Source organism: Neophocaena asiaeorientalis, unplaced genomic scaffold (assembly GCF_003031525.2).
Source record: "Neophocaena asiaeorientalis asiaeorientalis breed wild unplaced genomic scaffold, Neophocaena_asiaeorientalis_V1.1 scaffold39, whole genome shotgun sequence".
In the NCBI taxonomy this organism is placed as follows: domain Eukaryota; kingdom Metazoa; phylum Chordata; class Mammalia; order Artiodactyla; family Phocoenidae; genus Neophocaena; species Neophocaena asiaeorientalis.
The window spans coordinates 7,717,064-7,741,977 of NW_020175670.1; the positions used below are offsets into that span (position 1 = coordinate 7,717,064).

Here is a 24,914-nt window from a genome sequence, read left to right on the forward strand (position 1 = left end):
TATCAAAAAGAAATCTAATCTCTAGGCCACCAGCCCAAACACAGCCATGTGTATACTATACTACACACGACTTGTGTAATACTATATCAGTATATACTGTTGTATACTATACTATACAAATCTGAAAAATTCCACTCTCTTCGATGGCAGGCGCACCTACATTAAATACGCTAACGGGGTTATGTAGGAAGAACCTGATAGCATGTGTGGCAAGTGTTATGTAGGCCCAAATCTCCTAGTGAACGGGATGGCTTCCTTCTGTGGGATTCATGTTCACGCGGTCCACACACACAGGTGGAGGTGAAAGGATTTCTAGCCATGTTGTTCAATGCTCTGGAAGAGTCCTTGGCTCTAATGTACACTTTCTAAGGCTCTGAAATCAGAGTATCTTGCTGGTAAACAAACACGTAAAACACATATTCCAACACTTAGGAATGTCCTCAAAGCAGGATCCAGAGTTCTCCCCACCTCTGAAAGGCGGTGGTAGCAGCAATGGAACACACTGTTGTATGGGGTTTTCTTCTGACATGACCACCTGTCACTCATTCATTCAACAAATACGGACGGGGTACCCACTTCATCCCAGGCACTAGCCTAGGAACTAGGGACTCAGCCCCAAGACAGGTAAGACCCCTGCCCTCTCATGATATACGCTAAGGAGAGCCAGAAAATAAACAAGTAAATAAATAAGGAAACAAGATAATTTCAGGCAGTAAGTGTGTTACGCAAAAGGAATGAGACAGGATCACGTGACACAGCGAGCTAGGGTGGGTGGAAGAGGGGGGGACACGGCACCTGCGTGAACAGGTGATATCTGAGCTGGACATGGGATGGCAGGGGTTGAGGGGTAGGGATGGTATCCCCGACAGAGGAAGGAGCAAATACACTGGGAGGTAGGAATCAGACCACCTGAAGGTGGTTTGACAAAGGGTAAAAGGGAGGGCGCTCCGGAGTCAGACAGGCCTACGTTTAAATCCCAGCTCTGCCACCTGCTAGCTGTGTGACCTGCTCAAATTACATAACCTCTCTGAGCCTTAGCTTTCCCATCTCTAAATTGAGCTGATCAACAACGTCTTCCTGAAGTTTGAGGAGGTAAGTGCACATGCAACATTTGGTGTAAGGCCTAGCACAGAGTAAGTTCTCAGCAGTGACAGATGTTACAGTGTTAACTGATGGTGGGACAGTTCCTTAGATATACCTGGAAAGGGATCATAAACATTTTAGAGTTCATCTTTATCAAAGACTTAAGGAACGCTCTCTACCTGTAAAATAATCATGTCTGGCCGATACTGTTTCCGCAGACCCATGTCAAACATCAGAAACTTGAGCATGTTGAATGCCTCTTCTTCGCCCATATGAAGCAGCAGAATGCCTGCTACAAAGCTGAGACCTTGGCAATAGCCTACTTCCTGGTCTAGAAGCGAGTAGGCCTTCAAAATGTTGTAAAGTGACAGCTGCCCCGCTCCTAGCTGAGCAGAGAAGTATGGATGTGTTGGAAAGGTTCGCCCTGTGAAGACAAAACACATTTGTTGCATTTTGAAAAACAGAAAGCCTACCGAACCAGAAATCTGATGTGCTTTAGGTTAAAGCGACAGATCTTTCCAAGTGGGACCACGTCATCAATCAGCTCTATAAACAAGGTCTGCTGGTTGTTCTTGGAATAATGCTTGCAATTAAAAAATCAGCAATTAGGGCTTCCCTGGTAGCGCAGTGGTTGAGAATCTGCCTGCTAATGCAGGGGACACGGGTTCGAGCCCTGGTCTGGGAGGATCCCACATGCCGTGGAGCAGCTAGGCCCGTGAGCCACAACTACTGAGCCTGCGCGTCTGGAGCCTGTGCTCCGCAACAAGAGAGGCCAGGATAGTGAGAGGCCCGCGCACTGCGATGAAGAGTGGCCCCCGCTTGCCACAGCTGGAGAAAGCCCTCGCACAGAAACGAAGACCCAACACAGCAAAAATTAATTAATTAATTAATTAAACCACATTAGAGAATGGCTGAAAACACTTTAAAAAAAAAATCAGCAATTAATCATGCTTTCAGGTGAAAGAAATGAGAACCGCCTTCGGGCCTGCAGATACCTGGACTTCCATCTAAAACAGGAAGAAGAGTGTCTATCCTCTAAACAGGAGTCTAGTGTCCAGAGGAGCGGTCAGCTGTGGTTCTCTACCCAACCCCACTCCAGCACACGCCCCGATCAGCTCTGCCCAGACTGCTCGTTTCCCTGCAAGTGCTTCACACCACACGCACATTTCTCTTCTTTTAAACCATAGGCAGTGCTTTGAAACACAGTGGGGAGCAGTAGGTGTTTCCTTTTATACAAAACAATTACCTCTCAGCAAGAGGTTAAAATAAAACGCTCTCGACATCCCGATTTTCACAAAAAGCTGGTACTCGGACAAAGTTTAAAAAGACTTCTTCTGTCCAGGAGGCTTGTGTGGTTGATACCTGTCAAATCCCACCTCCCCCTCTCCTTTTGGAATGTGACTGATGGGGAAGTGTGTTTCTAGGGAGGAGAAAAATGCCTGATTAAAGAGGTGCTCAGCCGGGGCCACGCCTGGACCCAGGTGAGAATCACGGCCTTGTCTGGATCAGCAAAGGCAGAAGTGCATGGAGGCCACGAGGGGAACATTCACCTTAATTATGTGGTCTCAGCAAAGGGAGGAGGATACATTCGTGTGTTCTTCCTCAGCCCCGTGAGAAAGCACTCAATCAATCCAGATCAGTTTACCTGAACTTGACTTAGGAGGGCAGCAATAGTCTTTGCCTGATTTCTTGTCCTGTGTTCATTTCTCTCTCGCTACTGTACCTCTCCCCGCAACAAACCTTCCTATACGCACCCTGCACAAGTCACCCCACTGCTGGAAAGCCATAGGGAGCAGTTTCTAAGTCTGCTCTCTGATTCGATGGTGTCCCTCCATTTCTGGACCTGTTCCAGTGTCCCGGCCAACCTGCCTATCGTGGGAGAGGCCGGACAGCGTCCCAGGGGAGGCACTGACAACGGGATACCCAGGAGAGCAGCAGCTGACAGGGTGGAGGGTGACCTGGAGCCCGAAGGGGGTCTCTAGCTCGCTGCTCAGTGTCCCCTCCCCCATGGCCTTTCGTGTGGCCACGACCAGATGGGAGGCACAGCCAGAAGGCAGGATACTGGGCAATACAGATTGTCCACCCAGGATGGAGAGCCGGAGAAGAGAAAAGTTACAATTACCTGAGGGCAGCACAAATGGATGTGCTGGAACCACGCCTAGAGGGTGGGGCAGGTTCCGGAACTAAGGCCCCAGCATGACTTGCTAAGTGTCATCGGGTACACTGTCTCCTCCTGGCTCAATGGGGCCAGCTCTGACAGCGTTTCTCCACCTAACCAGAGGAGGGGAAGGCTGTTTTGGTCTGCAGTGGACAAAGCCAAGACAGAGAAAAGCCATACAGTGTGTCCTAGAGGGAACACGATATTCAGAGACTAAGAAGAGCAAGGTTCTAGAACTTTCTGCCACTGAGTAGTGGCCTGTAACTTGGGCAAACCACATCACCTCCGAAGTGGAAATAATGTGTCCAAGTTCATACAGGAGCGTGTAAAGCTGAAATCCAGCAAAGCTAGAGAATATGGTTCACAAACTGTAAAACACTGCCCAACTACAAAGTCTATTATTCTCACTCCTTGGAGGAAAACATATTGCAAACCTGATTAGATTAACAGCTAATTTCAGAAAAGGAAAGGAAAAGCCAGGAAAACAAAAAAATCCTTGCAAACCCCAAATACCTCCAACCAATAAGCACTCTGCTCTTCTGGCCAGGATACGGATGTCACTTTTTTAAGAAAAACTGAAACATGATTTGTTTTTGCTCTGCCCTACACACCTCTGCTGGGCCTTGAGTGAGTCACACTGTAGACTAAATTAAAAAGTGCAGACAAAACAACTGACTTGGCAAATACCACCTTGGTGAGAGGTGAGGGGGAAGCAATGGGCAAAGTTTGGAGGAACTTCTAGGCGAGGCCTCCGTGAACCCAGCAGAGCCAGAGCCTGGCAGGCAGGGCACCTGGTCCACCGCTGGACCTGGGCCAATATTCGGCTCTCCCAGTTCAAGGGAGGAGGGAAGGCTGGCCCTGGAGGAAGCCTGGAGAGACGCACAGATGTCACCTGGGAAACGCACTGTTGGAAACAGAGCTTCTTTGGGACCTTGGGAGGGCACTGAGAAGGCATCCGAACTGGGGGCCGTGACTGGGAAAGAAGTGAGGTGGAGAGACAAGGCTGGCGCAGTCGGGGTGTGGCGTGGGGCTGCAGCTGGCCTTCGGGGTTGCAGAGGGTGAGGGTGGGAGACGGGCAGGGACGGAGAGGACGTGAGTGCAGCCTGGCCCTGCCTGGGAAGGAGGAAAGGCCGAATCTCGGCTCTTGCAGACTCCGGGCCAACTAGAGGAGTGGCAGCCGCTGGCCCCTGGGCAGGGCGGTGCCTGAAGGTGGCTTCGCAAACACAGGTCCCCGGGGGGACAGCCCCGCCTGCCCAAGCCCATCGTGCTGCTGACGTGGCCTTTTCCTCCCTCTGCAGAAGAGTAACTGCATCTGAGCTACGGGAGGCAGAGGCCCAGTCCTGCGCGTGGAACAATGAGGTATATTTACTGAAAGAAAACTGAGAGAAGAGAGGAGTTAGGAGGAAACATCGTCCCCACCTCCTCCTCCCATCCCGGGTGGGGGCAGAGACCACGTGTGCTCCTTCCTCCATTTCAACCTCCTACCCGAAATTTATTTCTTTCTTCATTTCACATGATAGGAACATGTCACTTTTTCTGTTACTCACCACATGAGCAAACACTGCTACTGCCAACTCACAAAACTGCTTCCTTAGGGTCAGCGGGCCAAATGGGCTCCAGCCCCAGGCCTCACATTTTCACTGTCCCCAAGGCGCAATCACGGCCTGTCAGCATCACCCTGCACCCAGCCAGCCATCTCCTAGGAACGTGTGGGGCTCCTGGGCAGAGGGCCTCAGGGATGGAGGGGCCTACTGCAGCACAGAACCGGAGGGGTTTTAGGTCCTGGCACTCAGCTGTGTGACCACAGTCAACACTTGACCTCACTGCGCTTCAGAGACTTTTCTCATTTCTTAAAGAGGATACAGGGCCAGTTTTCCAAGGCTGCTGTGAGGGTCACGTGAGACTGGGATGCCAGTGCGGGGCCTCACAGTCAACATCAAGAGATTTAGTAAGCATCTACTATGTGACAGGTTCTGTCCTAGGAGCTAGGGTACAATGGCAAATGGCCCCAGTCCAGCCCACAGAGGGAGGGCTGCATCCTACTGGGGAGAAAGGCAATAAAAAGGCACTGCCACATAACTAAGGGACAGTGGAGGGGGGAGGTTACAAGCACAGGCCTAGAGTCACACAGTTCAGTGGCACACCAGCCGTGTTACTTTGGACAAGTGACTTAACCTCTCTGCATTTCAATATTCTCAGCTCCAAACAAGGATAGAGCAACACCTCCCTGATTGTGCTGTGAGGATTAAAGAAAAGATTTTACGTAACTTCACCCAACATTTGGTCCAAGGTAAAGTTAAGTACTAGCTTTAAACACTAATGATAATTGTCATAATGATAAATGTGATAAGTACGCTGAGGGGAGTATAGAGGGTGGGACAAGGCTTAGCAGAGGCACCTAACCCAACCTGAAGGTGGGAGAAGAGGCTATATCAGGGACAACTTCTCAGAGATGACATTTCAACTTAGACCTGAAGGGGGACATTTACGAAATCTACCCTGACGACGTGCCGTGTGGCTGGACAGAAAAGCCTCGGTACTGCCTGATCCGGCTCGCACCTCACACGGCTGGGAACTGTGCTGCCCCCTCCCGGGTGCAGGAACCCGGTGGGCCCAGAACACGGACTGGGGAGCCCCGGGGTGGCGGCAGCCAGGGTGGATGTTCTGGAAGCAGGACCATGTGCCCTAGAAGCGGCAGGGCCGGGAGCCCACGGGGTTGCCCAGGAGCCCTGCTGCCAGCAGAGCCAGAGACGGAGGCCGCTGGGGGCGGAGCAGGCAGGAAAGGATGTCCCCACCTGGGGCTGCTGACAAGACAGAAGGCCTTCTGTCACCATGGCTACAGCCTGCCTCCACAAGTTCTCCACTGTGGCAACTGCAAAGGTACCCAAGACACCGTTTCCACCTTAGCGTTTTTAAAACTGCTAGAGAGACGAGGCGCCTCCCCGTTCCCAGAATAAAATCACCCAGGATGCACTCACAAACTCCTTTCTCCAATTTTTCTAATAAATCCTGTTTGTAAACCGTAAAGACTAGGGAGTGGCTCCTGTAATTAAATGCAGCCTCAGCTCTGACACTTGTGTTTCCAGGATGTTCCTTGGGTTGACTGCAAAACCTCCTATCAATATCTGAGTCACTGAACTGAACCGTGGTCAGAACTGGCGCCTCCACGCCAGCCACCCTCCATGCTGAGCAGAGGTAACAAGCCACCCGGCGCAGACGGAGGTTTCTTTATAGACCTGAGAAGACATTTGTGATGACTCCAGGGCTTTGTTAATCGAAAATCTCAGCAGCAAATTCTGGTTGCTGAACCTGAAGGCCGAACACTAAATAACTCGGACAGTGTCTTCAGACTTTTCAAGTGAGTGAAACTTCCATTTTCATGTCAAATCGACTGCAGGCTTACCGAGGTCGATGAGAATGGCGTGCTGGTGGGAGGTGAGCTGCTTTAAGAGCTCTTTGTATGGCGTGTCCTTTGGCTGCTGCTTACTGGGAAACGGGTGTTTTAGGTGGTATTGCTCTGCTAGGAATTTCCAGATTTCACCCCGGTGATGTCGCGGCACACCTTCAAAAGCGGGGGTGGAAAAGAGAGAGAGGGGCTTCATGTACAGAATTCAACTTAACAATAAAAACAAGTTGTGCTTCAGTCCACTGATCCAACTTCTAGTTCCACTGTGAATTAACTGCTTAGGAATGGAAATAAAGCAACCAGAATTCTGTCATATTTGCTCCCTTCCTTCCTTCCTCCACACTCCCCGCCATTCTTCCCTCACCTCCCTGATCCCCTCCCACCTTTCGCAGTACATATCTAGGTACTACGTGCAGACTGTGCTAGACTCTGCGATAACCTGATGAGTGACATGAACCCCTATAACTGGCACCAATTACTAACGTCCTTGGGAAATAACTGCAGGCATGTAATACGACACTGCAAAATGGGATCTCAGGGGCTTCCCTGGTGGCCCAGTGGTTAAGAATCCACCTTCCAATGAACGACACTGCAAAATGGGATCTCAGGGACTTCCCTGGTGGCCCAGTGGTTAAGAATCCACCTTCCAATGCAGGGGACGTGGGTTCGATTCCTGGTCGGGGAACTAAGATCCCACATGCCGTGGGGCAACTAGGCCCACGTGCCGCAACTACAGAGCCTGTACGCTGCAGCGGAAGATCCCACATGCCGCAACGAAGATCCCGCGTGCCACAACTAAGACCTGACACAGCCCAAAATAAAAAATAAATAAGTAAAAAAAATTTTTTTAAAGTTTAAAAAAACAACAGTGAACTCAGAGAAGGGATAGATCCAAAGAGGTGAGTGTGGACGAAGGAGATCTAGGTTTCCTGGACTCCTTCACTTGTGCCAAGACTCAAGAGTGGCAGGAAGAAGAGAGAAGCCAATTCAGAGGAAGGGAACCAAGAGCGTTTCCACAGGCCTCCCTGGGCACACGGCACATGCAGGAGGGAGCAGGTGGCAGTCAGGCTGGAAGGGCTTTGTTAGAGGCAAAACCGAGGGCAAGAAACCTGCACTTTATTTGGTAGCCGAAGGGAGCCACTGAATGTTTTTGAGTTGGGGAAGGAGGAGACCCAAAATAAAAAATAAATAAGTAAAAAAATTTTTTTTAAAGTTTAAAAAAACAAAAGTGAACTCAGAGAAGGGATAGATCCAAAGAGGTGAGTGTGGACGAAGGAGATCTAGGTTTCCTGGACTCCTTCACTTGTGCCAAGACTCAAGAGTGGCAGGAAGAAGAGAGAAGCCAATTCAGAGGAAGGGAACCAAGAGCGTTTCCACAGGCCTCCCTGGGCACACGGCACATGCAGGAGGGAGCAGGTGGCAGTCAGGCTGGAAGGGCTTTACTAGAGGCAAAACCGAGGGCAAGAAACCTGCACTTTATTTGGTAGCCGAAGGGAGCCACTGAATGTTTTTGAGTTGGGGAAGGAGTAGCCGAATCAAAGCTGAGATTCTGGAGTACTGATTGGACGTCTTTCTGCAAGCGTGGGCTGGAGGAAGGGGCCAGTGGCTGCACAGGGGACAGTCTGCATGAACATGCCCTGGTGGGCATTCAACATGGACCTACAAACAAGAAAAATGATCTAAGAGCCTCTACCTAATGTTTTAGACGTGATTAATTTAAATACTCAAAGTAATTTTAAAATGTTGTCTAAAACTAAGAAACGTCCTCTTAAAGTCAATGATGTTACTCAGGTCAAACCTCATTAGAAAAAGTGACTGTTTTGGATCAAAATTCTTGGGTTCGTGATTCCGCTGTTTCAAGGCCCAAACGTGGAAATGGGGAGACAAAGAAAACGGCAGGATAAGACACCAAACCCTCCTCATCTCTGAGGAGTGCTCTTCAGAGAAAAGGAGCCTCGTAATCAGGGATTAATCTCCCTTTCCATCCAGAAAAAAACTGTGAGCACTTTGTACCCCTCCCTGCCACTCGGAGAGCCTACCCAGGAAGGTCATTTGCTAGTTTCCCCAGCCGTCTCTGAGAGCAGATCCTACTCCGGGAAAGAGCAGCAGCTAACACTCCCTGTGAGGTGACCAGGCGCCGTCACCAACCTGAACACGTTACATCATCCCCACAACCCGCTGAGGGAAATACGATGATGCTCCACATGGTGCAGATGGGGAAACAGAGGCCCCTTGCTGAGAAGAGGTGCCCCAGCTCGTTGCTGGCAACCCAGGGAAACTGACTGCCGTTTTCTCTCAAAGTTCTCACTGTCACACAAGCTGCTACTCAGATGGGTACTGAGGAAAATATCTTACGTTCCTACCTGGCAATTAATAATAAAATCATCATTTGTGAATCTGAACCAGAAAGCCAATTTCATTTATTACAGATTCACAGGAGCTGTTTAGAAAGCATTACTCAGCCATCTCTTGGAAATACTTACAGTCTAGTCAGTAATTTGGTTTTACACTATGGGAGAAACACAGGGACACACTTAACTGTGACCACATCCTACACGTTCTCTGAATGTTTAACTCGGAGCCAACTGGATGACCCTGTGTAGTGGGCTGAGTGGTGGCCTCCAAAAAGGTATGCCCACGTCCTGATCACCTGAGGCTGTGAATGTTACCTTATTTGGGAAAACGGTCTTTGCAGAGATAATTAAGTTAGGTAAAGACCTCGAAATGAGGCCATAACCCAGAATGACAATGTCTTTAGAAAAGAGTCACACAGAGGAGAAGACAAGAAGAGGAGGCGATATGCCCACAGAGGCAGAGACTGAAGTGACGCAGCCACGGTCAAGGAGTGCCGACAGCCACCAGAAGCTGGGAGAGGCCAAGGGCGACCCTGTCCACGCGCCCTGACTTCAGACTTCTGGCTTCCAGAACTAAGAGAGAAAACTTTCTGTTGTTTTAGCCACCAATTTTGTTATCATTTGTTATGGCAGCAACAGGAAACTAATCCACCCTGATATCTGCTTTTTTATACTGTTCTGTTTCTTTTCTCCTGCTCAGAGATGTATCTGGAGGGGTAGGGAGATGTACAGACACATACACACCTCATACTTCACACTGTATTAGCAACAAATGTGGGCTGAAAAACAGTCAGCATGTTACGTGATTAATAGTGGGGCTTTTCACAAAATATTTTTGTCAAACTGGGAAATTTCCCAAGTTATGAGATGAACAATTTCCCCTTATTACTAAATCATTTCCATTATCTTATCAAACCTTTATTTTGGGGAGGAAAAAAATACTGGCCGTCCCTGGACAGTACCACATATTCTGGTGTTTAAGAGAAAGCTTAGATTTTACGATTTAAAAACAAAGGGTCATGCAAATCGGTGCCAATGTGTTTGCTAAGAATGACCTGGAACAGCCTTCTGCACGCTCGGTTTTGCCTCCACTCCTAACCCCAGAAAGAAACCTGGCAGTGGGACTGGGCGCGCAGGCAGGAAGCCACCCTCCCCCCAGATGTAAATACTTTTTAACTTTTACTCACTTTAGAAGTCATATATGCTCACTATTTATAAACGTGAGAAAAACAAACAAACCTTCTGAAAATACAGGAGGTATAAAGAAGAAAGTGAAAAACCATTCATAACTAGAGGGAACATATAATTCACCACCCAAAGCGGGAAGCTTTTGAAAGCAAAGGGGAGGAAGGCTATTAATTACTGGACAGGTTGTAAAGCAGGGCTATGCCGGGTAACCCGGATGGATGGCCATCCTGTCTACAACTCAGGTTATCTGCAAACACGTCAAGGATGTCTTTCTACATATACACATATGGAGATACACAGCTGTACATGAGGCCACGCTGTCCTTTCTCATTTAACGACTGACCTCAGAAACCTTTTACTGCCGTCAATATAAATCTACTGCGTTATTTTCAAGGAATATGACATACGTGTGGCCACGCAGTTGGGGTTTTTCGGGTTCTGCTTTGTTTTTTGGCCATTAAACACTACCACAATCTGCACTCTTCCCACTGCAGTACATTTTTGACTGATTCATTTCTAGAACGGGTTTCTATACGTGGCAGTGCTGGGTCAAAGGTGAGCAGAGTTTGCTTCTGGCCCATATTGCCAACTGCTCAGGTAGCCTCTTTGCAATCCCACTCCTAGAAAAGTACGCTCCAGATTATAAAGTTCTACACCTTGATACCTTTAGAGAAATCCTTTAAAACCAAAGTAAACTTTGAATTATTTAAAATTCCCTAGAATTACTCCTCCTTCTCCCAAGTTGACACCCTAAAATCCTGCCACCTTGATCGAACTTTAACTTGGGATGTTTATAAATCTCTTTATTTCCGTCACTTAGGGGTCTCATTAAGAGGTGAGGCCTTCTTAGCCACACGGCGTCTTTTATTTCAAGGGCTGCAAAGTAACTGGAGAGCTGGAATCCAAACCCGAGCCTACCTGCCTGAAGTCCGGGCTGGACACTATGTTACCTCCTGAGAGCATCCAGACAGAAGGCACACAGTTCACTGTCAGTTTACTATTTCACTCAGCTTATCATCACATCATTACCCAGTTTGTAGGCAACTAAGCCCTTAGGTATTCTTTTGTCTTCTTCCTGTTTCCTTAATTAACTTAATTAAGAGGAATCATGAAAGGTAATGAAACTCACATCAATTAACTAAGACGTCTGGAAACAGATTAGGTAAAGACATGATAAATAGGAGAGAGATGGCCACCGAAAATGGACTTAAAAATTATTTTTTATTCCATACTTCTCCCCAGTCATCAGTGAGGGGTGAGGCCGGCTGGACTGATTCCCAGTTAAGCTTACCTTGCCCAACAGCCGAGTGCATTTTTTCCATGTCAAACTTAATTTTTGATCTTCCTGGAGTGGTAAGCATCTTTTCCCACACTGTAGTTACTTCTTTAAGACAAGGAGTGATTTCTTCATAATCAAGCTTTAGGCGCTTGTTCAGCAAATCATTCTCAGAGGCTAGAACAGACAATTTAAGAGCACGTTAGTGAATGCTACAGCTCCGTGTCTCCTACTTCACAGCACAGCTGCCTGCTCATCACCACCGCTGAGACGTCAAGCGGCTACAAGCCAGCTTAACAGGTCCAAGGTAAAGACACGGTTCCTGCCCCACCACAGCTTCCTTACCTTGGAAGAAGCTAAACACCTAGGAGGCATCCTTGATTCCTCTCAGTCCTTCACCCCCAATGGATTCTGCTGGATCTACTGCTAAAATACACCCCACACCTATCCAATTCTACCCATCTCCACAGCTACCCTATTAACCAGAGACATCTCAAGGGCAGGAACTATGTGTTGGAATTCCCAGCGCCTGGCATGACGAGCTCTCAACAAAACTTCATCTAAACTAGGACAGGCTCTCCGAGGACAGTTCCTTCTTATTTAGAGCCAAACCTCCGTTAAGTAGCTTCTACCCTTCGTCACATTTCTGCTGCCTGGGGCTGAACAGAATAAATCTACCCTTTTCATGTGGCATCTCCTCAAATATATGAAGATAGCTATTATTTCCTACCAAACTTGTTCAGCTTACAGCTGCATTAAGAATTATACCTAAATTACCAAACTTGGGGGGGGGGGGCGGGGAGCAGGGGACCTAAGAAGGATTAAAGCTGACAACCTCACTCCCACCTAAAACCACTAAATCCTATTCAGACAAGGTGGTAATGTTGTCAGCCCCCATATCCACTCCACAACCTATCTCCGATCTAGACTGAGTTTATTGGGAAAGCAGGTAGGATACATAGCTCAGCATAAGCCAACATACAGGCTTCTGCAGAGCTGTAAACTTGTCTTCTTTATGATAATAATAAACACTATATGTCTTAAGTACTCTATATTTAGTGACATTTAATCTTTTTTTCTCTTTTCCTTTCTTTCTTTTTTTTTTATTGGGGTACAGTTGCTTTACAACGTTGTGTTAGTTTCTGCCGTACAACGAAGTGAATCAGCAATATGTATACACATATCCCCTCCCTCTTAGACCTCCCTCCCACCTCACCCCCCATCCCGCCCACCTAGGTCATCACAGAGCACCAAGCTGAGCTCCCTGTGTTATACAGCAGGTTCCCACTAGCTATTTTACTCATGGTAGTGTATATATGTCAATCCTAATCTCCCAATTCGTCCCAACTACGTTCCCCCGCCCCGTGTCCACGCATCTGTTTTCTATGTCTGCGTCTCTAGTCCTGCCCTGCAAATAGGTTTATCTGCAGCATTTTTCTAATCTTCAGGACACTGTGAGGCAGGTATCTTTGGATGAGAAGACTGAGCCCCTCCCCCAAGGTCCAAGCAGGAGGCGGAATGGGCCTGGGCCCCTTGCCTTTCTCCACCACACTGCAGAACTTGCTGTGATTAATTATACACATTTTCTGAGACTAGGCAGGTATCAATGAGGGGCCTTAAATGTTTGCTAGAATCCAGTGGAGCTATCTGGACCTAGACTTTTCTTTGTGTGAAAGAGTCTCAATGCAAATTTTATCTCTTTAACAGATATAGGGCCACTCAGACTTCTTTTCCTTCTTATTTCAGTTGTGATAAACTGCACCTTCCAATAAGTTTGTCCATTTCATCTAAGCTGTTAAGTTTATTGGCGAAGAGTTCTTAGTCCCAGAGACACTAAGTCAGTGCACACCTCGCACAATCTGCTCTCCCCGCATCCCACAAATCCACCCTCCCCCGCCCCAACTTTTATTCTGGAGGAGACCGAGGCCGAGCAGGTTCATTACTTTGTCCAGGGCCGCAGAATCAGGATGTGCTGGGTGCAGGATTTTTGCACCCTGGATTATTTTTTAAATAGGAATTACAGCTATTTCACTGAGTTGCTCCTGTGAGGTTTAAGTGAGATGAAATATACTAACCATCTACAAGATGTCTGCTAATTAGCAACTGCTCCACAAACTACCAAAATTATAAAAGCAAAAGAAATCGAAATAATGTTGCTTTACAAACCAAGTGCTGATAACATGAAATATTTTCTTTTTCCCCATTAGAAATTGAGCACATGATAATAACTCAAAGAATCTGACTAATGCTAACCTGACAGTAAGATCTTAGTCATCTTATGCATGTTTTCTGTACTTAACTGACCCAGTTACCGCCTTTAAGAGTACAAACGCATCAAAAGATGGCGCTGAAAAGGGCTGCAGAGATCCCTCGTCCAGCCTCTCACTTCATGGACACAGAAACTGAAGTTCAAAGTGAGCAAGGGACTTGCCCATGGTGATTTACTAGCTGGTGGGTGGCCAGGAGACTCTAGGCCTACTGCTGCCTCCTTCTCATCTTCTGTGATTTTTCATCTTCTGTCTTTATTCTTTTCCTTCTTACTTTGAAGAACACATTTTCAAGGTCCTGCTAAATAACTCCCTACGTGTATGTGGAGTTCAAATTTTTAAAAAATGTCAACCCTCAATTTCTCTCAGCTTCTCATCTACACATAGTAGATGCCATTAGAGCTGAGCTAACCCTTGTGGCACATAAGGTTCAGGGCCAGCCCTGCCAAACAGTGACTGCAAGCAGTACAAGGCTCTTGGGGCCAAATGTACATTTCTCTGGCAGTGAATTCTGCTGTGAGCACGTCCGGATACTAAAGAGCCCAGAAAGCAACAAGAGGAACCTACTCTGAAGTCAACAGAACAGAAGTATCTGGCCAGAAAATGCAGCTGAAAAGGCTTATTAAGCTATGTATTTTGCTGTTGGCCCAAGCAACAGCCTGCCGTTTCAGTGTCCTGACAACACTGCTCCCTAAACCAGCGGCCTCCAAAATGCCTTATCAAGCAAGGCAGATGATGCAACCCCACAACAAACACCAAGGCTCTAAGGCAAGAACGTGAGATACAAGACCAAACTCTTTTATTAAATAAGTGTCTGCAAACCCATGTTTAAGAGTTTCTGGGGCTAGGAGAAACCAGGACTAAATGAGATCAAAATGTAACTTTGCAAAAGAGTCATCTAATCGCCATTGAACGTGGATGTGAGCTACAACCTGGACTGCAGACTAATAATGTTCAGGTCTGATTATGTCACCGCACAGGGTGTGCTGTGGCTGCCTGTCCCAGTTCTGCTCTATTAGCAACTGCCTTCACGGACAAAATGCTCTTCCAACTGCCACCATCTCCTGAAAACTTAGAAAGGGAAGGAAGGCTAAGAGGCTGGGAGTCTCAGTAATTAAATGACGCCCAAACTTGTAGAGAGTTTAGAAAAACTGCACTCAATATCTATTTTTTTTTTGATAACCAACGTGTAGTACTTGTTTAACTTAGGAAAATCTTTTAAAAATATCTTCAATGATAATCAATTAAAACTCAAAATTCACTGTGTTATCATTATGCCGATGTAGTATCTGCAACATTAAATTATATGACTCAGCCCGATAAGCAGTATAGTGCTGACCAAAACCCATGGCTGTGGTGAGTCACCCTGCTGTCCGGCATCAGGCTGCTCCAGCATCATTTATAATGACGGAAATGGCCTTGCAGAGGGTGCTGCAGAGGACTGAGGGCCGGGGAGAGAGGCCATGCATTTCAGCCCCAGCACCACTGAAAATCAGCTGTTTAACTTTTGAGGAAATCACAATTCAGCTTCCAATGGTCTACAATGAAGTGAAACAGATTTAGATGACGTGGTTTGATTCTTTCTTGAATGCAGTGCTCCCGGAATAGTAATAAATATTTGATCCGTATATTCAAAAGCCAGGAAAAAGGCTTAACCATAGGAAGAACCTCCTCCTATATGTTCCTCTCATTTCTTTCCCAAAAAGCATGCAATTCAGCCTGAATTCTTGATCAACTGCAAGCGCCACTTCCAGCTGCAATTTAACCTTCCTTTAAAAGTAACTGAAAAAAAAAGCGATAAAATGACTGCCTCTCTAGTGCACTCCTGGTTGGTTCTTGTCAAATCTTGCCTCTGTATTTAATGATTCTGTGCCCCCCATGCCACCCCAACAAAACTTACTACATGTTTTTAGGCCATTCATGATCAGGCTCTTATTGTTGATTAGTTTTCTCAGCAATACAGGTACTGTACACACTGACACAATGCTTCCTAAATGATATTTAGCAAGTTTATTATGCTTTCACCACCAAGATAAGCATATGTTGGACCTTACAGAGCTAAGGAGAGGAATAAATTCAAACAGTAAAAATAAGAGACCACACAGGACAGAACTCTGCTGGATGAAACAAGGAAGCAGCAAATGAGGACGCTGGCAAGGGCTAGTGAACAAGGGCAAGGTGTTCTAGGTACCTTAGGAAACTCTTCCCTGCCCATTCTAGTCTGCCTGGTCACCATTTACATGGCTTTACAAAAGCTCTGCCACTGTGGCAATCTGATCTTGTCTCATCAGTCACAGTCACGATTCCTCCCAACACTCCCAAGAAGCCAGCCAGCATCCTTCCCATTTTACAACTATGCCCTGATTTTCCGTAGCTGCCATCTGCAAGAAGACGGGCCAGGAAAAGCATTAAGGTTTATGACCTACATGATGAATATAAGTGCCTTTTTACTTTTCAACAAAAATCCCCACCAACATACACATGATTATAAGCGCTGTGCTCCAAAGCTGTCATTTAGTCGATGGAACACTCAGCGATGCCATCACTATTAAATCTCTTTTAGACATCTGCTTTTAGAATTACCTTCAAGAACATACAGGAAAATGGTAGAAAAACAGACTTGGAAGAAAACTTAGCATTCACTGCTCTAAACTCCCCTCACCATGGCATCCCTTTCCATAGCAGCCTCATGGGATGAGCTGTCTCTCTCAGCTTCAATACTGGGTACTGGAGAGCCCACTACACCTGTAAGCAGACAATTCCAACCGCTCAACTACTCTCGTATCAAAAGGTCTTATTACTTTGTACTTGACTCTTGTTTTTGGTCAAAGATGACATATTTATATGGACAATGAACCTTATTCACCAGATTTGGTGTCTTAACTTTCAGCTCTATACAAACATCACAATAAAAGATGAAGCTCTGCAATCAAGGAGGAAGTTAATTCCAGAATTGCTCTGGACAGGGCCACCATGTACTACTCGTACAGCCTCCCTTTTAAAGAGTATGTTCTGATTTCCCAACCAAAATCCTCCTTATTTTATATCCAGGCAGCTCTCTGCACTCCAAGACCCGTGCTCTTTGCAGTATACCACCCAGGGTACATACAACTCAGCTCCTTAGCTACTTTGCAAATAATATTTATTCGTTCAAATGACTATGGAAACAGGAAATGAACAGAATCTAAACTTTCAAAGTTCATGGCTTACTTTGACACTAACATAACCCTGGGCTTCTCTGAGCATTAGTTTCCTCTTCAGGCTATACCTGCCTTCTTGAGTTGTCACCAGGATTAAATGAGTGTGTCCTTATAAAACCTTGTTATCAGTACAGGTACAGCTCAGCTAACTTGAAGTCTTAGTTCTCTATTTTTCAGGTTGCCTGCCACTCACTAAAAACGCACATAGAGTGAGGTTATGAACTTTAATGATTTAGGTAGGATCAGTTCATACCTAGTACCAGGCAAAGACTACGGTTGAGGACAAAGCAGGGGGAGGGAGAGAAAGAAGAAAACAAAAACCACTTTTCAGAGAGTTAAAGCTTACATTTGAAGGATGTCTCTCAGAAGATTTAATTTAATAGAATTGGCGAGATTATCATTAAATCTCTAGAAAGTGAAAAGTACTAACTTTGCTTTGGAAAAGTAACAGGTATTTTAATATGCATGTGTGTATGTATGTATGTTAGAGTACCTTGCCTTTTTCTTTTTTTTTTTTTAAAGAATAACACGCTTATGTCTGATACGCTTCACTTTAGAGTCAGGACAAATTAAATCAACATCAGGCCTGTTAAATATAAAAAGTGGCAAACCAACCTTGCAGCTTCTGATTTTCCTTCTCCATCCGGAGGAGCAGTATCTGTTGTAGAATGGCCTTTTGCCACAGCTCTCGAAGTTCACGAGATGTCCTTTTCTTTTCCTCTGGGACAGGGCCAAAGGGTCCATCTTCACAAACTGGTTCTAGAGGAGATCGTGGGGGAAGCTCTCCCAGCTCTGAATAATCTGGGGAGGAAAAAGGACATTTCAGAATGGTCATTTTTCTTTTTTCTCCTTTTTCTTCCTCTTGATTTTGTTTTCTTTTTTTAAGTATAGTTGCTGTACAATATCATATAAGTTACAGGTGTATAATATAGTGATTCACAATTTTTACAATTTTTTTAAATTAATTTATTTTTTATTGGAGTATAGTTGCTTTACAGTGTTGTGTTAGTTTCTGCTCTACAGCAAAGTGAATCAGTTATACATATATATATCCCCTCTTTTTTAGATTTCCTTCCCATTTAGGTCACCACAGAGCACTGAGCAGAGTTCCCTGTGCTATACAGTAGGTTCTCATTAGTTATCTGTTTTATACATATTAGTGTATATATGTCAATCCCAACCTCCCAATTCATCCCAATATTCCTCCCCACCTTGGTAACCGTAAGTTTGTTTTCTAATCTGTGTGATTCACCATTTTTAAAGTTTATACTCCATTTATAGTTAATATAAAATATCGGCTATACTCCCTGTGTTGTATAATATATCCTTGTAGCTTATTTTGTACATAATAGTTTGTAGCCCTATTCCTCTTCCCCCTCGTTCCCCCTCCCCGCTGATAACCACTAGCTTGTTCTCTATCTGTGCGTCTGCTTCCTTTTTGTTATATTCACTTGTTTGTTGTATTTTCTGGATTCTACATAAGTGAGATCATACAGTGTTTGTCTTTCTCTGTCTGACTTATTTCACTTAGCATAATGCCCTCCAAGTCCATCCGTGTTGCTGCAAATGGCAAAAATTCATTCTTTTTTATGACTGAATAGTATTCCACTGTACACATATATACCACAGCCAGAATGGTCATTTTTCAATAAAAATTTATATTTAAACATAGTGTCTGATCAGAAAATTCTGCTTATTCAGATATTACACAATGGTATCACCAAATTTAAAAATCAAGTTTCAATATGCATTGAAAAAACTACACCTGAGCCACGAACATCAAACAAATTATACATCAAATAGTAATAAGCAAAAGTCGCATCAGCTGAGATGTTCAAAGATATCTACTTCGTAAGGTATACTACTTTATCTTCTTCTGAGTTAATGAGTGTATTACTGATAACAACAGCAAGCATTCATACAGTGCTCCATACCAGACTGTTCTGAGGGTTTTATATATAATAATTTACTTAACACTCAACCACCCTAACATGTAGGTACTGTAACTATTCAGTTTTAAAGAGAAGCAAACTAAAGCACAGGAGTTCACGTGCCTTGCCCAGTGCCACACAGCTAGAAAATCGTAGAGCCAGGGTTGGAACCCAAGCAGTCTGGCTTTTATGTACATTCTTAACCACTGTGTTGTATATAAGGCCAGGTGTTTTTAAAAAAGATTAAAACTTACTTAACAGCCAAGAGTAACTGTGACCATTAATAAATCCTCTACCAAGTGCTAGGCACCATGCCAGGTGTTTTATATGGACAGACTCATTTCATCCTGATGCCAACTCCAGAAGGCAAGTATTAGCCTGAAGAGAAAACTATGGTTCAGAGAAGCCAAGTAATTTGCCCAGGGTGAGACAATGAATAAGTTCATGCTTTCTGTGGATACCCCTACAATTTAGATATGCCTACAATTCAAATGTCTCCTATGCCATCAATTTTGAAATTTCTATTTCTTAGTTGAAATCTCTTTACAGTTCAGGAATTTGTGCCTTTCCCAACTGCAGACACTCTGCTGCTGGTACAGTGTTGTTGTATCTCACTAATACCTTATGGACACGCACAGAGACCATCCCACCGGTTCACTATGAAACTAGCGAAGTTCCCACACACAAGTGGACCTCATCTGACACAGTGCATTCTTAACACATGCCGTGAAAAGCCCCGCACAGGCAACCTGAGTCTCACAACCGCCCCACCCCGTAAGACAATACACTATCTCTTCCATTCAACATCTCCAACACAATTCCATGTTATGACTAATTTATAGAACAGTCATCACCATTGCTCTTTATCTTAAGCTGGGTTTGTTTTCCTGCTACAAAATCAAGTACAAGCTACAAAATGTTTAATTTCCTAATGTAACTTGTCCATCTTAACTCCCCTTGAAAGTACAGGATCTTTAAACAAATGATAAGCCATTAAGAATGCCTTATAATCTCTGTAAGCATTTAAATGCTTATCATCACATTTTTATTTATGTTTATTTCATTATGACCCTGTTAAACAAATGAATTAAAATTCTACTTCTTTTGGAGGTAAGAAATAGAGCGTTTATGCACGTTACAGGAGGATGCTCACGTGTAATGGTCAATATGAAAGCAAGAATTAAAATTGTCTATATTGTATGATCTCAATTTTGTAAGTATTATGAGAGGCAGTACAGTTCTGTGACTAATAGGGTCAGGCTCTGGAGCCTGGCTGCCTGGTTTATAATCAAGACTCTGCATTTATGGATTTTGTGATCTTTAGCAAGTTGCTTAATCTCTTTGTGCCTCAATTTCCCAATCTGTTAAGTGGGAATAACAGCACCTCCCTCAGAGTGGTGTTATAGGAACTGAGTTAATACATACCATACAAACCACCTAAAACAGGGTCCAACACACAGTAATACAGTGAACATTAGCTCTTATTGTTTGCTATCACATATTCATTAAGGGCACAGAAAAAAATACTGGAAGGAAACGCATCAAAATTTAGTCACTCAACATTGTAAGCTCTGAGAAGGCTAGAACCTTGCCACCTTGTCGACGGGGGTCTGTCCAACACCAAGCAGTCCCTGGCACCCAGCAGATGCTTGATAAATAATTGTTGAATAAAAGAAGAGATAGGTAGGTACCGGGATTGGTGTGCTTGCCGTTCTTCTTTGTATTTCCTGTATTTTCTAAATGTGTGACAATAAACATTTTTATAATCAAAAAATTAAAGAAAATGCAAACCTGTTCTGATTTAAATCAAAGATTAAAAAATGTTCTCTTGCAAAACACTTAGAAGACAAGTCACCCCTCACAACCTGTATACTTAGGATTACTCACTATTGAACACAATATAGTCTAAATTAATCCCTTTTGCAAAAGGAACTTTAGTCAGTATTCCTATTTAATCTTACTCTGCAGCTTGAAGTCTTCTACTTGAGCCCTTTCCCTTTATTTTGTTTTTGTTTTGTTTTCTTCTTTTTACCATCTTGGCTGTTGAAAGACGGTAAACCATCACAACCACATGAGAGGTGTCACAACCACCTCATGAGATAGGTGATGTTATCCCCTTTCTACAGCCGAAATAACTAAGGTGCAGTGAGGTTTTGTAACACGGTCAAGGTCACACCTCTGCTAAGAGTCAGAGCCACAATCTGAACCAAGGTATATTTTCCTCCAAAGTAAAAAAATGCTTACCCAGTGCCTCTAACTTCCAGATGCACAAACATCACGTGGGTATCGTGCTGAAATGCAGATTTTGACTCAGTCTGAGGGGAGCCTGAGAGTCTGCATTTCCATTAAGTGGCCAGGTGATGCCACTATTGCTGGTCTCAAAACATACTCCCAACAGCGGGCTCCACATCACATTTTTACTCTTCACTCCCTCACGTAACCTTAGGCACTTATTATCATGACAGCTCTTCATTTTCTTTCGCTGTGACTGCTAGAACCCAGTCCAAATGCTGCTGTCAGCTGCCTGAACTCAGGCCTTCACACATGGTCAGAGCGCATCCCAATCCTGGTCAGGGTGCCAAGGCCCACTGCAGGATACAAAGACAGATTAGGGGCACTGGTGTTAATTTCACCTCTGAATTAACTAAATAAAGGTTAATCCACTGTAAAGGTCAGCAAATAAACCTAACAACTTACAGCAGGGTTTCCCTATCCCAGCACTACTGACACTTTGGGCTGGCTAATTCTTTGTCATGGGGGACTGTTCTGTGCACTGTGGCATGTTTATCCGCATCCCTGGGCACTACCTACTAGATGACAATAATATCCGCCCGTGCCAGCAGCGACAATCAAAAATGCCCAGACATTGCTAAATGTCCCCTGGGGAGAAGGGGGAACAAAATCATCCCCAGTGAGAACCTGAATCAGAACAAAATACCCATCACTTACTCTCTCCTAACCCTGGGAAGGGGTAAAATATATCCCCTTTGCCCAAGTTTATTTTATGTGGTAACAATTACGGATGTTATAGTCTATAATTAACAATTTAAAAAAATATACTATCTTTTGTTCATATTAAGAGTAGCCTAGTTACAAAGTAGTTAGTGATTTACAAGAGGGGGATAGTTAAATATCTGTTTATTCTAAATGTGGCCCAGCTAATCTTATCAATGCTAAAAGACCCAGATTTGGGACAAGGCTATAGCTTTGTGATCAGTCCTCTTTCACATGTGCGTGCGCATACGTGTTTGGGGTGCAGTCTTATGAGATGTGTACTCATGTACACAGGGGGTTGAATGGAGGGGCAGGGTGAGGATTATAACGTGAAAATGTTGGACAGCCGTTGACTGAGAACCTTGTTCTAATAATAAATATGTTCACTGTTTGAACGTGGATAATTCTTAAGCCATTTACACTAGTATTTGTTGAGTCTCTTATATGTACCCCGGATGTGATGTGCTCAGTGGTCTAAGAAAGGCTTTGCTGTTTCTAATAATCTCCAGAACAACAGTGGGGCTCTGGCTTCTGTCCTCGACTTCTATTCTTGCTGAGAGGCAGCCAGCTAGGGGCTCAGGTGGAAGAACGCGCCTTAGTGCAGCAGAGGCTGAGCAGTGGCCTGCCCCACCCCTCTTTGTAAACCTCTGTAAATGCGTACACCTTTTGGGTTCCAGTCCCTCGGGGCAAAATGTGAGAGGTGACATTCACCACCAACTGCCCCAACTGTGGGGACCACAGGCACCGACAGACAGCTTTATAAAGTCTGCAGAGCCACAAAACCACAGGGTTGCAGGAACAGGTCAGCCTGGGATTGGCTTTTACTATTCTGACATCTCCTGTAATGACAGGATGTAGAAGGCTTAAATTATGTAGGCTCTCAGAAACAATGGCCTTCAGTGGGTTCTAAGAATTTTAAAACCAGCCATAATTCAGGGGCCCTAAGAGACAACTGCCTGCATCTAAATCACTGCTGTGACATTCTCAATAGAGTCATAAATATGACCTCTGCTGGTGTGTCAATGTCACAGATGCCGAACTGCTCTCTGACTGCTCTGTGCTGCTGTGTCCTCTCTGCACACATGTGTGTGGGGAAGAGCGTGACATCACACTGCTGGTGTGACAGGGCAGGAGGAAAAGGAACATGCACATGGCCTCACACCTGTCCAGCCTCCGGCTCTGCGAAGTCTGGAATACAGGGCTCCTTTCCTATGTTTTCACAAGACAGTGATACCAAGGTTGAACTGCAGTTCTCCTCCCTTTAAACATACAACATTAAATCACGCGTCAGGTGCCCTGTAAGAAAGAGAAGCCCCAGGAAGAAAATGAAGAGACAGATCCTTATTCTCCAATACGCCGCTTTTTTCTGTTATCCCACAACAGAGCAGGTTAAAACTCTCGCCATCCCTCCTGAAAAATCCTGGTCTCCCATGGCAGAAGAAAAAGAAAACGTTTAAAATTCCAGTTATTCTCAAACTTCTGTTTGAACGACATGAATAGACCTTGGAAACAAGAATTAAAACTGAACATTAAATCTCTGGAGAAAAGTTAACAGCAGCAGGGATTAACATCTGCAGCACCTGTTGTTACCAACAGCTGAAGAAAATTTCTTAAAAAAACAAAGTAAAATGAATGTGTAGATTTAAGAAAGAAATAGGCAATCCTCGAATGAATGCCGTCCAACTGTTTACAAAGTGCAAACTTTACCTCTACTACAACGGAACATAGATGCCAGGAGAGCAGAGATTTCTGCGGTCCCTGCCGTATCCCGTGCCTGGGAAACAGCAGAAGCACGTGGAAAAGTCATGAACAAACAGATTCATTTACCCGAGATCTCTCCACACTCTACTCTGACTACTTTGGATGTTTTATGGAAAATAACCCCAAAACAATAACCTCGCTATTTTTCTACAGCTGCATTATATCATGGTCTAGCTACAGGAAAACATAATTTTTAAATAATAACATTCTTTTTTTAAAAGAAATATTTCTAAGTTTTTTTCACCTGCTGCTAGAAATCCAGATAGGAACACGCCACAGTCCCTCAAATTTCAAGCAGGGTGATTGGGAGAAGTACACAAGTGCTGAGAAATACAAAGAAAGTATTCTAGAAGTTCAGCAAAGAAAACGAATTTCTCCTGTGTACCAGGTCAAGGGCATAGGCCCTGGAGCAAGATACCTGCGATCAAATCCCTGCTCCACCACTCATCTAGCTACTTAACCTCAAACAGGTGGTTTGAACACCTCATACCTGTATCCTCACCTGCAAAATCTGCATTCCAGTGCCTCTCAGAGGATTAGTGTGAGCATTAATTAGGCAAACGTGGAAAAAAAGATAAGCCTGGCACATAGCAAGCATTCGATAAAATGTCAGCTATCATTCTTCTTATCAGCATCAGGTTTTAGGAACTGATAGTTGTTCTTTAAGGACAAGTAAAATTCAGACAGGTGGAAATGATGGGCGCCATGCCTGGTAAAGGGAGCAGCATCACGGGGTATGCAGGGGAATATCAGTTATCATGCACGGACCCATTCTGCTCATGACCAGATGGCGCACGCGCAAACAGAAGAGAAGAATATGGTCAGGCCCAGACTACAGACAGCAATGACTGCCTGGTTCCTTTAGGTATTAATTAGTGGGAATCATGGAAGATTTGGGGTTTTTACAGTTTTCAAAAGAAAATGTATTTCATTTATGCATTCTTTAGCGTTGGAAAGATATCCCGGTCAGCAGGGAATGGAGAGCTTGGTGGATGCGACAAGTGAAGGGCTATTATGAAACAATGTGAAAAAGTGCTAGGGTTGGGGGATAAGCTCTCAAGACAGAAGAGCGAGCCTAACTCTGCCTGAGACGGGGTGCAGCGGGGTGGGGATGGGGGTGGTGAGGGGATGTAATGGGGAGGCAAGCACACAAGTTTTTTTTAAGAAAACAGACAAGAAATGCAGAAACTAAAAACAGCAGCAAGAGCCCTGCAGATCTTTATCCCTATGCCCTCCCAAATTAGCCATCTGGGGTGAGTTTCCAAGGCTCTATTAAGATGCGTTTTGTCCTCAGCC

General features: G+C 44.8%; 1 protein-coding gene across 11 annotated transcripts in view; it reads right to left on the bottom strand.

Annotated features, from left to right (window-relative positions):
* TBC1D1 (TBC1 domain family member 1) overlaps positions 1-24,914 on the bottom strand; it is a 353,465-nt gene that overhangs the window by 153,942 nt on the left and 174,609 nt on the right. For all 11 annotated transcript variants that reach the window (XR_003001308.1, XR_003001307.1, XR_003001309.1 and 8 more), the window contains 4 exons: positions 17,548-17,733; positions 11,481-11,642; positions 6,645-6,803; positions 1,263-1,507 (listed from right to left, as the gene is read on the bottom strand). Coding sequence is in view for 8 of the 11 variants with exons in the window: in XM_024731609.1 (XP_024587377.1) it covers positions 1,263-1,507; positions 6,645-6,803; positions 11,481-11,642; positions 17,548-17,733 (752 nt within the window). In the remaining 3 variants the exon portion in view is untranslated. The remainder of the gene's footprint in view (positions 1-1,262; positions 1,508-6,644; positions 6,804-11,480; positions 11,643-17,547; positions 17,734-24,914) is intronic.